General features: G+C 41.6%; 1 protein-coding gene across 1 annotated transcript in view; it reads right to left on the bottom strand.

Moving 5' to 3' along the window:
- The window catches only part of LOC125129111 (teneurin-2), a 527939-nt gene that overhangs the window by 398547 nt on the left and 110888 nt on the right, over positions 1 to 18504 (bottom strand). Inside the window, exon 2 of the mRNA XM_047783492.1 lies at positions 12334 to 12543. Coding sequence (XP_047639448.1) covers positions 12334 to 12543 — 210 coding nt within the window. The remainder of the gene's footprint in view (positions 1 to 12333; positions 12544 to 18504) is intronic.

The raw sequence follows: 18504 nt of genomic DNA, 5'->3' as shown, positions 1-18504 counted from the left end.
GAAAATATTAACCCCTGGTACCTGTGAAAATGACCTTATTGGGAAATAGGGTCTTTGTAGATGTAGTGAAAACGAGGTTATATTGGGTAAGGGTGACCTCTAAGTTTAATCATTCATTTCTTTATAAAGAGAGAGAGAGAGAGATTTGGGGGCCCAGAGACACATACAGGGAGAAGATGGCCCCAAGAAGATGCAGACAGGGATCGAGTAATGCTCCTACCAACAAGGAATGCCAAGGATTTCCAGCAACCACGAGAAGTGAGGAGACACAATGAGTAAGATTCCCTAGAATCTTTGAAAGGAGTACGGACTAACCAATACCTTGATTTTGGACTGCTAGCCTCTAGAACTCTGAGAGAATATATCTCCATTGTATTAAACTACTCAGTCTATGGTACCTTTTCATGGTAGCCCTAGGAAACTGATACAGATGCAAAAGGCAGGCTAGCTCTCCAGGTTATCACGGTCCCACCAAAAACTTATCATTCGAAGCAACTATCTCAAAAGCATTCTCAACTCAGGAAAGGGAAGCTATTAAAAAGAATGAAGAAAGAAATATTTCATAGATAAGGAAGACAATAGATTGGGCAAACATGCAACTTTTCTCACATGCCCCAGGCTGCCTTTTTTGTTCTTTCTAACCATGACCAAGCTCATACCCACAATTAAAGATGGTCTTGGATCTAACAACATTACAATGATCTTCAGTCCACTACCCCAAGTCGGAAGGCTGAACTGGGGATGCAGCCACCCTTATGGTTCCCTAGTCTACCACTTCCCTTTTGAAGCTGGATCAACAAGGATGTCTTAGTCATCTCAACCTGTACCAAGTGCTAAATGATACAAAAAGACCAAAGAAACGACCCTTGTCGTGAAGTGGTGCCAATTTAATATTGACACAAGTGACTTACATGCATGAAATACCAAGAGAATATTATAAATCAGAATGTAATGAGGTGCTAAATTGAATAAGGCTGACTTTAAGATTTGTGCAATTCTGACTCTGTCTGGAGTTGGGCTGAGTGGGTTGGGGCAGCTTTGGGGAAATGGTGGGACCTTTGCATCGAGGGATACTGGTTTAGTAATCAGGAGGAAGAGTAATGAGGGTATCTTCTATGTCTCATGCCATCTGAAGCCTGGGACTTTTCTGCAAGGCTGGGGGCTGGGGTGGGATCAAGCTCTAAAACCCTAGCAACTCTGCAGGGCTCCCTAATCAACAGCAGCAGATACAGACGTATCTACAGATTGGGTGAAAATGCTCGGGTGCCCAACCATTTAAGTTCACATCACCTGGTGTCACTCCAAAGACACAGCCTCTCATTAATACACATTTGTGGTATGAAAATACCTCTGCTAATATTAAAAAGCTACAATTTGGGGGGTTCTTACAATGTATTAAGTGTTTTGCATGACTGATCTCTTGTACTTTATATACATTGTTTTCTTTTTGTCAGAAGAAAAAAAATGCACATAGTTTAAAGAATTGAAGAGTTCTGCAAGGTTTGCTTTGAAAATAGCAATTCTTCTCCATCACCACCAATTTTTTTCTTTCCCAGAGGCAACCACATGTACCTTTTTTTTTTTCAGCTGATTATTTCGGTATTTATCTCCAGGTCTATAAATAACATGTTCTGCTGCTATTTCTTGCATTTTCAATTTTAGGCATTACCTAATAACTTCTCACTAGAGAAATACAGATCTAGGCTTTTTCTTCTACCTGCTCCATGCGCATATGTACTTTTCATCTCCCCATTCTTCTAATATAATGATTGCTTAGATCACTATTCAGTGTTTAAGAGCTGAGCCATGTAGTACATTATAACTATTTTTAATTTCTTGAATATATATATTTTTGGAGTTGTCTTTAAAAAGTTTACTGAAATTTCCATATATTTATCATGCTAGAGACTTGATTTCTTTGTTCCTATTGTATTGCTTATTCCCTGTGTACCCTTGAGCCAGTACTTAACCTCTCTGTGTCACAATATTCGCATCTGTAAAACGGGATGATCAGACCAACCCACAGCATAATGATCTCAATGCCCTCCAGCCAAAACACCATTAGGAACACAATATGGTCAAACAAAGTTGGATTTACTAACTCACTGCCAAGGAGGGAGAAAATACACAGTGGGGTGCCATGGGGTGCTTGGCAGGCAGGTGGGTATTAGAAAGGGCTGTGTTCAGTGATTTTAGGGATGGCCCAAAGAAACAAATTCACTTTACATTTGGTGCTGACAGTGTGGATAATCCTACAATGGGGTATCTCAATATATTTTACCTGTAGGAAGGGCAGACTAGAACAGGCTAACACTACACTTGGTTAAAGAAAACAAAAACAGTCACTCACTTAAGCCTGGAGAGGGGAGTGTTCTGTGCTTTTGTATTTGGGATAGTGATCTTGTTTCTGTCCTTGTTTAGGTGAGATTATGAAGTGGTCTTGCTTTCATCTTACTTCACTTTATCCTAGCAACAGAGTGGCCTTGATGAATGTTGGTGTTCAGTAGATTGTTTAGGTTCAAGGAAAGAACATCATGACCTAGCTGGGGATGTCAGGTTAGCTCCTTGCAGCACCCAGTCCTAGATGTTAGCATCGGGCCAGTTCCCAGCATCCAGGGGTGATTTTCTTGTTCTCATTGGTAAAAGGATGAAATGAGCTGCCATCTATAAAAACCATTAGCACAATGGCTATCACAGAATAAACCCTTAAAAGTGTTTGTTGCATGACACTCAAAGCACAGGCAACCAAAGGATAAAAATAGGTAAGTGGGACAACGTCAAAATTAAGAACGATTGCCTATCAAAGGACATTCAAGAGAGTGAAAAAGCAACCTCCAAAATGTGAGAAAATATTTGCAAATCATATTTCTAGTAAGTAATTGATATCAAGAGTATGGACAGGCCTCAGAGATATTGTGGATTTGGTTCCAGAATACCACAATGAAGCAAGCATTGCAATAAAGCAAGTCACATGGATTTTTTTTTGTTTATCCATTGAAAGTTAATGATAACACTATGCTATAATCTATTAAATGTGCAATAGCCTTATGTCTAAAAAAAATGTAAATACCTAATTAAAAAATACTTCCTTGGAGTTCCCATCATGGCTCAGTGGTTAATGAATCCAACTAGGAACCATGAGGTTGTGGGTTCGATCCCTGGCCTTGCTCAGTGGGTTAAGGATCTGGCGTTGCCGTGAGCTGTGGTGTAGGTTGCAGATGCGACTCAGATCCTGCATTGCTGTGGCTCTGGCGTAGGCTGGTGGCTACAGCTCAGATTAGACCCCTAGCCTGGGAACCTCCATATGCTGCAGGAGCGGCCCTAGAAAATGCAAAAAGACAAAGAAAAAAAAATACTTCCTTGCTAAAAGATGCTAACTTTTAGCTATCCTCTGAGCCTTCAGCGAGTCATAATATCAAGATCCGTGATCAGGGATCATTATATCAAGTAAAATAATAATGAAAAACTGAAATATTGCAAGAATTTAAAAACATGACACAGAGTCAAGGAGTGAGGAAATCCTGGTGGAAAGTGGCATCAAAAGACTTGGTTGATTTGGGGTTGCCACAAACCTATTTGTAAAAAAGACATAATATCTGTGAAGCGCAATAAAATCAAGGCACAATAAAATGGGATATGCATGTATATAAAGAACTCCTACGACTCAACAACAACAACACAACAGACAATCTGATTAAAAAGTGGGCAAAGAACCTGAATAAACATTTCTCCAAAGAAGATAGACAAATGGGGCCAATAAGTACGTGAAAAGATGCTCAACATCACTAATCATTAGGTAAATGCGCATCAAAACCACTTCACATGCATTATGATGGCTAATACAAAAAAAAAAACGCACAGAGAATAACAAGTCTTAATAAGATATAGAGAAATTGTAACCCTTGTTGCATTGCTGGTGGTGATGTAAAATGGTGTAGCCACTGCAGAAAAAGCTATGGCAAGTCCTCAAAAGATTAAGCGTAGAATTACTACATGATTCAGTGATTCCACTTCTGGGTACACATCCAAAAGAAGTCAGAGCAGGCACTCTAACAGATATTTGCACACTGAAGAGATATTTGTGCACCAATGTTCATAGTAGCATTAGCCACAATAGCCAAAAGGTGGAAACAACCCAAGTGTTCAGTGACTGAAGAATTAATTCATAAAATGTGGTATATAGATACAAATTAGCATTACCCTTAAAAAGGGAAGAAATTCTGACACATAGCACAACATGGATAAATCTTGAAGACATTAAGCGAAATAAGCCAGTCACAAAAAGACAAACGTTGTGTGATTCCACTTATAGGAAATACCTAGAATAGTCAGATTCATAGAGACAGAAAATAAAAGGGTTGTTGCCAGGGGTTTGGGTGGGATGGTGAGTGAGTGTTTAATGGGTAGAGAGTTTCTACTGTAGAAGATGAAACTGTTTGGGGGATGGGTGGTCGTGACAGCTGCACAGCAATGTGAATGTGCTTCATGCCATAGAATGGTTCATTTAAAAAATGGTAAAGGAGCCATGGATTTGGTTCCAGAACACCACAATGAAGCAAGCATTGCAATAAAACAAGTCACATGTTGCTGTGATGCAACAGGATCTGTGGCATCTTGGGAGCACTGGGATGCAGGTCTGATCCCCACCAGCACAGTGTGTTAAGGATCTGGAGTTGCCACAGCTGTGGCTTAGGTCGCAGCTGCAGCTTGGATCTGATCCCTGGCCCAGGAATTCCATATGCCATAGGGCAGCCAAAAAAAGAGAAAAAAAAAAGATAAAAATGGTACATTCATGTTATGTGTATTTTACCACAATGCATTTTCTAAAGTAAAAAATAAGATCAAACCTGATCTCTGTTGCATCTACATCCAAGATATTTAGATGCATCAAAATATCCTTTAATATTCATGCCAACTTTAGGAGTTGTAGACTTTTATTATTGTTTTACAGATTAAAAAAAAAGCCAAGGCATAGATGAAGTGAGTCGTTTGTGATGAGTGTTAGAAAGTGGCTAAGCTATGACTTAGATCCAAGTACTATAGACTTCAGATCCCACACTCTTCAGAACACAGTTTTTCTTAATTTTCATTTTTTTTTGGGGTGGGGGGCTAAGACCTTCACCAGGGCCGGGGTTATAGCTTTTGTTGATACTGCCAATTGGTAAAAGAAATCTATTATTTTCATTCAGTAGCGCATTGAGACAACTCTATCCAGAGACTGGGACTACATTTTAAAATAGCTATTTAATACCATTCAAGAATCTGGTTAGAATTAAATACAGTCTTTAAGAAAAATTGGGAGAAGCTGAAGCTCTGGGTAAAAAACGTTAGGGCAGGAAACTGTTAAGATGTCATATATAGCTCCCAGGACATCTTGTATGTACCATGAAGCCAGGGACAGAGCTGGAGAGGAAGAATGTACACAATGCTTATCGACCTTGGGAATTTTGTCAATAGCAAGGTTATTTGCTGAGAAGGAGCATTTCGGTGCCGTATGTCACTTCCATGCTGCGCATCTCTGAAGGAATTACCTGTCCATCTTGCCTGTGTGCTCATTTGCACTGTGGTACAGAAGAGCGGTCCCAACCCTAGTCGGGCTAGAAATTGCTGAGCCTACAAACTACTTCTCTCTCTCTATGTGTGTGTGTGTGTATGCATTATAAGAAGGTACAAATGAAAAAAGGAAAGGGTCCAATCTTTCTTTAGCAGTGGCAAAAGAGCCCCTGAGAACCATCAATTTCCAGTCTCCAGGAGCAAGCCAGGCCGAGGCTCTCTGGGAGCCCAGGTCAGTGGCACAGGTGCTATGCTTTTCCTGCTTGCTGGGATGGATGTCAACATGTTCAGTCAAGTGTCCTAAGCCACCAAACCATGCTCCTCACTTCTGCAGGGCATCTGCAAGGAGCTCCTTTGCATGGCCACATAGGTCTTTAGCAACAGCCTGGGACAGGGGCGGGGGGTCTTGTAGGAAGACAAGGTAGGAGGCTGTAAGTGTGGGGATAGTCTGGTCCAGCTAGAGGCAAGGAACTTATACCCATGGAATATTACAGCAGGAAGGGGGAGTTTAGAGACCTTTCTGGCCAATGCCTGACCTTGATGGGTAGGGAAACTGAGGCACAATATTGCTTATTAATGATCACGCTGTGAGTCAGGGACAGAGCATAGAGAACCTAAGTTCTTCAGGTTCAACTGTAGAGCTTTCCCATACATTCATGCTGCCAGAGCTTGCCAAGCCAAAAGAATCATCTGAAGGGAGGAGAGAAGGGACCGTTCCAAGCTCCTCCTGAACTTTAACCAGAATCTTCAGGGAAAGAGTCGGGGATGTGTTTGCCAAACAGTGAAGGTGAAGAGTACTTGGTGATGCTCTGTCAGTTTTTTCCCAACCTTTAAAAAAAGTATGACTTATGCCCCTTAATGCAATCTTTTCATTGTCTTCTGTTTCTCGCAATAAGCCACAAAAGTATTTCAGAGGCTAATACTTAATGGAGGGGTGGGGAGAAAATTGCCTGGAATTAGGCAGCTCAGATTTGAAACCTAACTCCTTCATTTCCCAGATCTGTGACTTTGGGTGAGTTACTCAACTTATTCCTGACATGGTTTTCTCATCAATAGAATGGTTATGATGGTAACCTTTGCTGCTCTGGGATGTGGAGGGGGTTAAATGCAAGTAAATGAAGGAAGGTATATAAAGCACTTAGCATAAGAGCTGGTATGGAGGGAGAGGATCTCAGGCTGAGAGCCAAACCCATGTGGCTCTGCATTTAGGGCAAGCCAGCCCTCCCCAGCCTTGAGACGATATCTAGGACTTGTCCCAGCGGTTGGTGTGCCAGGAATCCCTCTGGACGAGAGGCAGCCAAACCTCTGCCTGGCACCAGAGGGGTGTTACAGGTAGCTCTGAACATCTGACATCCAAGTTGATGGGGAATAACTGGGAGCCAAGCGGCTCAGGCACAAAACAAATTCAAATTGGGAAAGGGAACGTTTGACCTCAATTCCCTGACCCCCCCATCAAGAGTGAAGAATGAAATCTCTCCCAGACAGGGGAGGCTCCCAGCCGGGGCTCCCACCAGGTCCTTTACTTTGCCTCTGCCACTGCTTGTCACAATACATATAAAAAATATTTTTCAAGATCTGGTCATTTAAAGATGAACTACAAAGTTCTAAAGACAGACCAAACCAAACAAAACAAATAAGTACATTGAGTATGAGTTGAAAAATAATTATATTCCCCTGAGCTGGGATGGTCTAATCTGCCTTCCTTCCCCATCATTATCCATGTTTTTCATTCATACTTGATGAAAAGCATTACATTTAACAGTTACTGAAGGCATTAATTAATTCATTTATTTAATAAATACTTATTAAGCATCTACTATGGAGCTGACATCGGGAATCGTACAGTGGAGGTTTCCGCATAATGAAGTGAACAGCCTAGGAAGAACAGACTCAAGTTAAAATGCGGTACCTTAGGAGAGATGGGATAAACAGCCTCACACAATGTACAATGACTTTGAAAAGAAAATGAGTTCGTATTATCAGTATGGTCCAAGAATCAATGTGCATAAGAATTGCTGTGAGCTATTCAGGAAATCCTAAACTAAATTAAATTACAGTGGGCATAATCTGTTTAAAGAGGCAAGAACATTTATAACATATTAGAGGAAAAAATTCTTCCCCAAACCTAAAATATATAAGAGGAAGACATCTCATTTACTTAAAAAAAATTCTGGGCATCCTGCTTCCTCCTCATCCAAAATCCAGCCCTGTGGATGGTGGGAGGGGCCAAATGAGTGAAGCTGTCCTGGGGAAGTGCTCTAGTCTTCATTTCTAACCTCTCAATGGCTGTCATGACACATTTATAACAAGGAACATCTGCATTTCAGGTTCTGGGTAGCGACTATCACCCCCAAAGTTGGCTAATTCCCGTAAACATTAGTTACGAGCAATGATATTTCAGGTTTATTGTCTATGGGACATACAGTTTCTATGGTCCTTTCTAGAACTAAGGTTTATCTATGGATCATGTCAAGTTTTGCCCTTGGACTTGTACGATTTTTGAACATTCGTAGAATTTTTTTTTCCCCACTGAAAATACTTTATGGTTTGTGTGGGGGGAAGTTATAAGAAACTTTGACAGGATATTATTTAGCATATCATGGCATGCAGCAGAGAACTGGTCATCTGGAATACACCTGTGATCTCCTTTACGAAGAAATCTCTTTCTGTCCTCACGATAGGGATTCACAGCATTTCCCCGAAGCAGTCAGTCGATTTGTTTTTAATCTCACAGAGGTTGTGCATCTTGTTCTTTCTCTTTTTGCTTTGGTTTCTAGGATGCTTTGAAACACATTTTCAATCTTAAATAATAGAACAGGGTTTTATATATATGAACCTATATGTATGCTTCTCCCCCCTAGATTTTTCCTTTATCCTTATTGTGTCATCTAATTATAGCCTTCTAGGTTTTCTTTTAAATTGCTATAAGCTGTCACAAATTATAGGAAAAAGGTAAGAAAAGGAATAAATGGATGGATGGGTGAATGACTGAATGAATGAATGAGTGAATGGTATTTGCTTTTCAATGCCAGATAAATAAGAACATTATTAAATTAGGCCACTGAATTCTTGAATCACTCTAGGGAGCCTGAAGCTTGCTGGTTTTAAAGTACTACGTTTTTTAGAATTAACCAACACATTCAACACATTGCTTTTTTTAAAAAAAGGACTGGGTACCTTCAATGTGCTTAATTAAAAACCAAGACTCTCTAGCAGGGACAGCTCCTTTGCCATGTAGGACTGATGGAAAGGGGTCCTGGCAGAGGCATACTGGTTACATTGCTTCTGTACTCTTTGATGTTACTAATGAGTATTCCAGGCACCTTTATTTAGACTTTCAAGAAAACAGAAACTCAGCCTTTTAGAGTAGAGGAGGTAAGCCAATGTGTTTAGATTATGATGTGGCTGCCTGGGGAATTTTCTGTCTCATATGCTGATAGCAAAGTTCAAACCCCATTCCGATTTGGAAGGTAGTCTTATTCGTCCACCTGTAGGAGCCTCCATTATGCTGCGGTTGGGAATCCAGATTTTTTTTTCCAGATGAGTTATTTCATAGGATTTGAAATTATGCTCCTCTATAGAAGAAATGTCTCTGGAGCTGACCCACCCTGGCAGAAGGTCAGAACACAGGATGAGTCACTTGCCGGAGCTCAGCTACCTGGAAGAAAATGCTTGAATGGAAGGGAAATGCTACTCTTCTCAGCCTCTCACTAGCTGTACCTGGGTATCTGCACGATTGGCATAGATTGAAGGTCAGAGCAATTTGGCTGCAAAAGTGCCAAGGTTTTAGTACCGTCCACTAAAAAATGCACTACAGTCATAGAAAATAATGACAGTGGAGCCATAACGGTAAAGTTTTGTTGTTGCTTTTAGGAGGTCTTCATGTTGTCAAAAACGTTTTAGTTGTGTAGTTTATGTCCAGTTTGTCTCTTTAGAACAGAGGGTCTTTGGGCAGGAAATGAGTGCACCTCCTCTTGTAATGATGAGCTTCACTAATGTCAAGTCACAATAGCAACAATAAGACAGAAGGAAATAATTTTTTACTGTCATGCATGGGCTGAATGTGTCAGAAGCGGTTTTATCTCACCTAAGAAAGAGACAGAGACCAAACTGGGACCAGATCTTCAAAGCACAAGGTTATTGCCATGAGACCAACCTAAAAAATTCTGTGTTATTAACCAGCTAGACATAACATAACCAATCTCATAGTTGCTTTGTTTGTGCCTCAATATCTACAGAAAAAATCCAGCCCCTTTCATCAAACTCAATTCAGAATACTCAGGCATAGCTCTGCACTTTGCATCTTCTGTGTCAAACTCTATTTTCAATCCTTTATGTCAAATTTAAATTCATGGCAACTGCATTCAGATCTTGATAGAATCCCCGATTTGCCCTGGACCCCAAATCCATTCCACCACACGCACATGCATGTGCACACACGCACACACACACACACACGAGCACACACATATTGGAACTTATTGCAACTTGATTTACTCTCACTTTAGCCCTAAGCCAGAGTCAAGAATTTTGACTGACTGCTGGTTGGCCAGAGTTTTAACTGGTTCTCAGATAAACAACCCTGCTGAAAACAAGGATACTACACATGGGGGCTTTCCCCCTCAGATGAAGAAATCCTATCAGCATAGCTCTTGTGTGGGATGAAAATGGCCCCTCAAATTTTCTGTGGTATTTTCCCCTGTTACCGATGCTTAAATCACTATCAATCCTAAGTGAGCTGAACAAATTGGTGTGAGTGATGAAAAATGGATAAGTTTGATTCTGAACACACACATCTGTTGTGTCCACCAAAATGAGGTCTTGATTAGGCAGAAAATCAACAAAAATGCCTTATCAACAACTTACAATGTGATACAACATCTGAAAGAAAAGAAATCACTCACAGCGTTATCACTAAGAAAATATTCTAGATAGCCTTGCTATACGAACTGACCCTCTTGTGGAAATCACCTTGGCTTGGGTATACATATATGCATAAAAGGATATAGTTTTTAAAAGCTCATTTTCTTGCTAATAATCATCTGTTTTTAAAAAGCTATCAGCAGGTGCACCTCATTTCAAAAGCCTCTTGTCCTTTATAATACAATATTCATCACGATTACATAGTATGAAATAAAAAGCAGCAAAACATAAGTGAAGATAGTTCAATTAAATGCAACATAATCTCTGCAGCAAAAAGAGAAAAAGGGTTCTGCAGCTAAAATCAGGTTCCGATGAAAGAAAAAAGGAAATATATTTCCACATATTTTTAATTATATAGAATTTCCTCAAACATGATTTTTCATAATATATTCCATTAAGTTAACATCATGTTTGAAGAAAGAGCATTTTCCGATTTCATTTTAAGCCTGATTTTGAGCAATTACAGTGTCATTGTTCCGCGGTAGAAAGGTTGAATTCATTTACTGTGTGGTTATGCTAGTTATGATTGATGTCTCTTCTCCAAATGATAAACCAATCACCCCAATGATGTAATGTCATTTTAGGAGTGCCGTAATCACATTTCTCTCAAACTAGAAGCTCTGATGAGTTCTAATAAAGATTTATGGTAGATTAAAGGCCTTCATAATATCAACAATGGATTGCTCATTTGATGAGAGATTTGATTAGGTAATTTTTTTTTGAAAAAGAATATGAGTTTACTAAATACATTGGGCCTGGCTTTGAAGAAGGGTATGGGCCATCAGAAGTAGCAGTCCATCATTCCATCTCCTGAATAAATCATCTTGAATGCATTTAGGAGGTCCTCTCTAATTGCAGAGGTTGAGGCCTTTGGTGGCAGACACTCCAGGATGGAGCCAGAACACAGTCTCAATCAAGGAACACTCTTGGCATGGAATACTCTGGACTCTTTTCAATGGGATAGGCTAATGAACACCCTAAGTGGCCAACTCTAAAGATAACCCCAAAGCCTCCGGGTCGGGAGCAATTAATTTCTGCAAATGTGTCTCCTTGGGCCCTGGGTACTTAACCCTAGATGTGGCCCAATCATGTGCCTGGTGAACATGTCATCGGCAGCAGAAATCAAAATAAGCCTGGGACACGTCCACCTAAGATTTAGGGATCTTGGAGCTGAGGCAGGTGCCACAAAATCTTCTGAAATGGGATAGAAAACTGTAACCAGTCCCTCTGCTCTGTGACTGTAAAAACCACAGTGAAAACCGAGGATTTGGAGGCCATATTTATCACGGTACCACTCGGTCAGCTCATTAAATCCAAGGGGAGTGGGACAAGTTGAGGGTTAGAGGAAATGTCTCCCCCCTCCTGCCCCGCCACTTTGCAAGACATTCAGCATTCGAGTCAAGGGGACACATTTTAAGCACAAGATCATCTAAATGAGCAAGGAAGAAAAAGTCAGAACCCAACGATCAAAAACCCCCCCCAAAACCAAGACATCTGAGAGGTGCACAAATTGGGCACTCAACGGTGTCCGGGGTCACTTGACTAGGAGCAGAATTGCTGTAATACAAAATTCATCATTCTCTGCACTTCACCTTTGAGACCTGCACATTCTCACGTGCAGCAGCAGGCAAATGCCTGCCACGAATGGAGGCCCAAACCTTGTTCAGAGAAGCAAAACCTACTCAGCGACTGTGACCTTCCACAAACACACCTTGGGACCGCAATGCTGCTCAACGACACACTTCACTGCGAAGCTCCCCCACACCACCTCCTCCCCAGCCCTCATTTTAGAGCTGCCATTCTGCAGAAGACTCCAGAATGTCACACACATGCACTCAGACACGACAGTTTCCTTACCACTGCTGGAGGCTTGCTGGGGCCCTGAGCATGCTCTGAGCAGGTAGGAATTGGGAGAGAACTCCTCATCGGGGTTGGTGTCCATGATTTGATGGGAGGTGTTGCTGTCTAGCAATGGCATCTGGCAGCTAACTGGTGGAGGATTATGGGAGCTAGGCAGCTGAGCAGATGGGAGGAGGCTAGACGAGGATGTAGGTGGAATGGGACGACCTGGGAAAGAGGACAGAGGGGTCAAAGGTCAGCAATGAGTGTCCATGAGAGCATCCAGAGAAAGTCACATTGAAACCACTTCACAATACAAATAGCCGAAAAGAAAGAAAGAAAGAAATGCTTCAGGTGCATTTTTTCAAGTGGTTTGATGTTTCTCCAAATGTTCAAGTTTATACATTTAGCTGCATATTTCAGAAAAAGGGCATGAGCGGAAATATCCATCTACACAGCTGAAATGGAATCAGGAAAACATCCGCTTCCTTTCATCTCTCCTGCGCTTGTCCTGATCGAAGTTCCCATCATCTCTCACTGGACGATCTCTCCTTGCCATTCCCCCTATTTCCACTCTTGCCACACACCCACCTTCCTCCTTTGCCCCCCTCCTTTCTCTACAGCAGCCAGAATGCTACTTTAATGACAGAAATAGGTCATATGACTTTCCCAACTGGCATCCTCCAAGGCCTCCCACTGCCTGTAGGAAGATAGCCAAACTCCTTAAGATGCTCTGCATGTCTTGGCTACTCTGGCTCTAGGTGCCTCTCCCAGCTTGGCTAGGGCAGCATTTCTCACCACTTCTCCACTTGCCCCTTATTCTCCAGTGGATGTGGCCATCTTTATCTCTGTTGCTGGAACACATCACATCGTCTTCAATCTTTACACTTCCTGTTCCCTCCTTATAGAATAATGTCCTTCACTTGCCACCTCGCTGATATTCACAAGCCTGCTTCTTCTCTTCATTCAAGACCTCCCTGTGTGCCTTCTTGAAAACTGTCCCCCCCATCGGCTCTATCCTACTAGCTTGTTCACATTTCTTTACAGCCCTTATTACTATCTGAAGGTGGACATGCCTATTTATTTTATTCACCCCTGTATTCTCAATCTCTTCCTAACAAATTGCACCTGTTGAATGAATGAACAGATCAATAAGGTAGCATGAAACAAAATTAGTTAAGTTTGGGGAAAAGAATGAGGGGAGGCATGGCGTTCCCATCGTGACGCAGCAGAAACGAATCTGACTAGGAACCATGAGGTTGCAGGTTCAACCCTGGCCTCGCTCAGTGGGTTCAGTGGGTTAAATCCGGTGTTTCTGTGAGCTGTGGTGAAGGTCACAGACTTGGCTCAGATCTGGCATTGCCAGTGCTGTGGCGTAGGCCAGCAGCTGTATCTCCGATTAGACCCCTAGCCTGGGAACTTCCATATGCCGAAGGTGTGGCCCTAAAGAGACAAATAAATAAATAAATAAGTAAATAAATAAAAAATGAGGGGAAGCAAACAGGGCAAAATGTTTGCGTCTCAAAGAACTGGCCAATGCTACCACTCTCTCCAACCAGGCAGGGTTTTTTTTTTGGAGGGGATACCATGGCACCAGGGGAGAATTCCCACAAAGGCAAGCCACACCAGGAACTTGGGAGGAACAGACAGCCTGGCAGGAGCTGGGCAGTGCCCTGGTGCTGGCCTTGGGAGGAGAAGCTTTCCTCCCACACAGAAGGCTCCTGAAGCCACTCCTTTCCCATGCCAGGGAGCTCCCGGCAGCCGAATGGCCAAGTGAAGATAACCACCATGTGGACGGTCACCTGATTCAGCGTTACCCCTTGGGTGCCTCACAATTGCTTGCCTGCTGGTTTATTCATCCGGGAAGCTCAGAAAAATGAGAAGCAGCCCAGAGGATATGCTCTAAATCTGGGGGTGTGGAGCAAACAGTAAGGTGTTAAGAAAGCAAACTCAAGAATCAGGTTAGTTTCTATTTTCCTGCTTTTCGGTGTACTACATACCTGGAGACATTTTTGGACATCTTAAAAGGATGTTTATTTTTGTCATCGTTTTTATAATTGTGTTACCTGGTCAGTTCCTCAGGGCATTGAATTTTTTTTGGGTCTGTTTTGGTTTGGTTTGATCTTTTTTGGCCACACCTGTGGCATGTGGAAGTTCCCATGCCAGGGATCAAACCTGAGCCACAGCAGTGACAATGCAGAGTCCTTAACTCACTGAGCCACCAGGGAATTCCTTTTTTTGCATTAAATGTTATTGCAAGATCATTTTGAATCATTATAATGTATGAGTGCCTCCTAAATGCATTCTGCCAGATTCTGACGATACATACATAAGCAAGCCATTATCCCTTGCCCTCTGAGCTTCCAGTCTAGTGGGAGAGGCAGACAGTAAAACCGGTAATTTCCAAACCACATGATAAGGGATAGGGTGGTAGCACATAAGGGCATGGTTCTGGGGAGCCCAGAAAAGGGATGCTTGCTTCAGCCTGGCCAGGCGGAGGTAGAGGTGGAGCGTCACCAGGATTCCCAGGAAAGGGGACACCCAGGCAATCTTCCACAAGAGGAAAGGGATTCCCAGTGAGAGGAAACACAAGGAACAATAGCAAGGAGGCATCAAACCACTAGCCTGTTACCCTTTGTGAGGGTGAGAGCAGCAGAAAGAGACAGGAAATAAGGTGGCCCTTAAAGCTTAACTGTTAGGGGCTCCTGTCCAGTAACACATTCGAAGAAGAATCCTCCCTGAAACAGGTCAATGGATGAATGAAGTTTGAGTTGAAAAGTTCAATTCATTCTTAAGTGTTTGGGAGCCACATAAGGTACAATATTTTTGCCAGATGCTCTGGCATTGGTAGACTGACTACATTAGAGTTTCCTCACATTTAATCAATACCTTCTCCCACAAGCTTTCCTCTAAAGACAATATTATCATCATTATCACTATTTTAACTGCCCATGTTTTTTGTGCAATGGCTATCTACACTCACAGTGCCAGTCACTGTGCATATGTTATCTCGTCTAACTCTGAAAACAATCCTATGAGGTTCAAATTATTATGATTCCCATTTTGTAGATGAGTAAACTGAGGCACAGTGAAGTGAGAGTGCACACCTGGCAAGTGACAGGGGCCAGGTTTGTCTCCTCCAAAATCCACACTCTTATCAGTTTGCGTGTGTTTGCCCAACCTGAATGGTGACAAAGAAGGTGACAGACCAGGAGAGGAGGTGACTGACAGGAAGTTATATTGCAGTTCTCCATCTCCCAATCCCAAGGCACTCTCAAGATTTCAACTAGGAAACATTTCTTTGAATAACCGTTTACAGCAGCTATCATCTGGCAGAGTTCAAAGCTTTTCTCATAATTGTGTTACGAAGTTCAAAGTGGCTCCCTCATAGCAATGTTACCCTCCCCCTCCTTCAAGGCTCTTGGGTGCAGAGGTGTCCTGACCAGGGCACTGTGAAGTTGGCATTGACATCCACTTAGCAGTGAGGCTCTGGCAGGAACAGATTTTAACTCACAATCAAAGGGCTTTAAAGTTTGTATTATTGAAGCATATCTGAAACTGCATGTTGAAGAAAAAGGATGGCTGGGAGCCAATTTTTAAATTCCTTTGAGTGACTGAGGTGGAACTGAAGTTCAGGCGCAATTTTCCAGGAGCCTGATAGGATAGTTGCTGTGAAATCATTCTTTACATGAACTTTTTGAAATTTTGTTCAGCATGAATTCATTTCATACAGTACAGACAGAATTGCTTTTTAATTTATACAAATACAGACAATGGAAGAGCCATCCTAACACAGTGAAAGCACTGGGGTTATTCCAGTGCATTGGAATATATGTCACAGAATTGTCTAATTCCTGTTATTTCCCTGCCCCCCTAAAATCCATGCTTTGGAAGCTGCTTAATCTCTCTAGCTTGTACCTACTTGGGCAATTTCTCCAGTTCCTAGATCTGCCCTTAATCAAATTGTATGCTGTTTTCTATTTGCTCTGTCATTTGCTAATTTTGTTCACTTAGGCTACATTTTTCCCCATGACTATTACAACTGACAGAGACCATCTGTACAGACACAAACAGGTTCCAAAGTACAGGGGAGAAAGCTGGAACTTATACAGGCTCACTTTACAGACCATGATTTCTTACTAGAATACTTAGTGTGTGATGGGCATGTAACCAAGAGCTAAGTACTGAGACGGTTCCTACTTTATGCACAGTGGCGGCCCCTTGAATCTTGAACTATTTTTGAACTTTCATTTTGAGAAGATACTGAGTCCCCAGCAAACATCCAGAAAAATACGCTTAATCAATCAATCTGTTAAAAAAAAATCAAGAGGAAACAAGCAAAGGCAGCAATATGTCATTCATTAAACTCATATGGTCTTATATAAATGTGGGTGTGTATGTGTGTGTGTTTTCCAAGATCCCCATATAAATCAAAGTCTAAATAAAAATCTGTGATTGGATTCCCCATGACCTAATTCAAATTTTGCTAATCTATTTCTTTCCAAATTAATAAGGTTTTGTCAACCCATAAAATTTTTCTGGTTGAAAGACCTATAGCCAGACAAAACATGCTAACTCTGATAGGCTGGTAGTGGCTGTTTGGAATGCTGTGTTAAGACAGATTCTAAGGACCCCTTGGGTTCAATGGGAAATGTGGTATCATTGATCAGAAAAATCAAGGACAAGGAATAAGGGAAAGGTAGCAGATGCATAAAGTGTGTTTGCCATCCATGCTCCAGGCCTTCATTCATCATCTGCTTCAGCTGTACCTGAAAACTTTAATCTACACCGTCTGTGGTTGAAGTCACATTGCTTTAACTCCCATTGTTTCAATTACAGCTCTATTTTTCTTCTTAACCTGATTTGGATCCAGATTTAGTTCTCCCACCCAAGATTAAAGGGCTACAATCTCCTCTCCATCCCCAAAGCAGTAAATATCATCCATGAAATTACCGCTCTGCCCAACTGGTGTTAATATATTCACTAATTTATGATAGAGGGCATGTTGCAGATCAATTCCCCCAATTCACTTAAAACCAGTTCCTTTTTCATTCAAAAGATTAATGGCACGCTGATATTAAAATGTTCTGTGTAGACATCGCATAATTGATCTATGTAGTGACAGGGTGTCAGGATATTTGGTGGAGCAGACAGACAGCTGGGAGATAGTCAAAACAAACAAATAGCATTAGGGGGAATTACATATAAAATAGTAAGTTAAATGACCTCATTATCAATTATACACATGATTTTGCTTTGTGCTAAGAACGAAGCTAAGTATTTCACATGCACTTTTCTCTTTTAACATTCGCAACTTTCGGAGTTCCCATTGTGGTGCAGCAGGGTTTGACCTCTGGCCCTACTCAGGGGGTTAAGGATTCTGCATTGCTGTGATGTAGGTCACAGGCGCAGCTTGGATCCAGTGTTGCTGTGGTGTAGGCAGGCAGCTGTAGCTCTGATTCGACTCCTAGCCTGGGAACCTCCCTATGCATTCGGTGAGGCCTTAAAAAGCAAAAAATAAAAAAATAAAATAAAATAAACCTTCACAACTTTACTATGAATGATGTCCTATTATCATCCCCATTTATAAGTGAAGAAACTGAGGCTGAGATGGACTAACTTTCCTTGACACTGTACTGTTCACAAGCAGCAGAACCAGCTAGGATTTGAAGCCAGGCATTTTGACCCAAGCCTTGCAGGGTTCCTTCTACTCTTTCCCACCTTAGAGAAGACTGGTTGCTTAAAAATGACCAAGGTGTGAACCCCAAACTCATTGCTCTATTCTGGAAAGCACCATCAAAACCATCCAAGGGAAGGTAATTAACCAAGGACAGAAACAAGGCTCCCCCTGGAAGGAGCCACAGAAATCACTCACACAATGAAAGATTTGTAAAGAAAGCAAGCATTAAGTCAAAAAAAAAAAAAAAAAAAAAAAAACAGGAAATCCTCTGTGGCTCTGTAAGTTCAAGGACTTAATAAAAAATATGGCTTTTGTGCTAAAACTGAGTATGGCAAAAGGACTGTGTGAACAATGGCAAAACAGTTGGTTAGAGAATTTAAGCATTTGTCCTAATGATATTTCCCAATGCTTGCTGTTGATTCAGACGTCGAACTCTATTATCCACTTTCCTCAAATATTTTGGGTTTATGAATCCCCTATTTTTGATGGAGGTAAGTGAATATGTGTGT

The sequence above is a fragment of the Phacochoerus africanus genome, chromosome 1 (genome assembly GCF_016906955.1).
Source record: "Phacochoerus africanus isolate WHEZ1 chromosome 1, ROS_Pafr_v1, whole genome shotgun sequence".
NCBI classification, from domain to species: domain Eukaryota; kingdom Metazoa; phylum Chordata; class Mammalia; order Artiodactyla; family Suidae; genus Phacochoerus; species Phacochoerus africanus.
The sequence above is the reverse complement of the archived record's forward strand: the minus strand, read 5'-3'. Positions and strand labels throughout refer to the sequence as shown.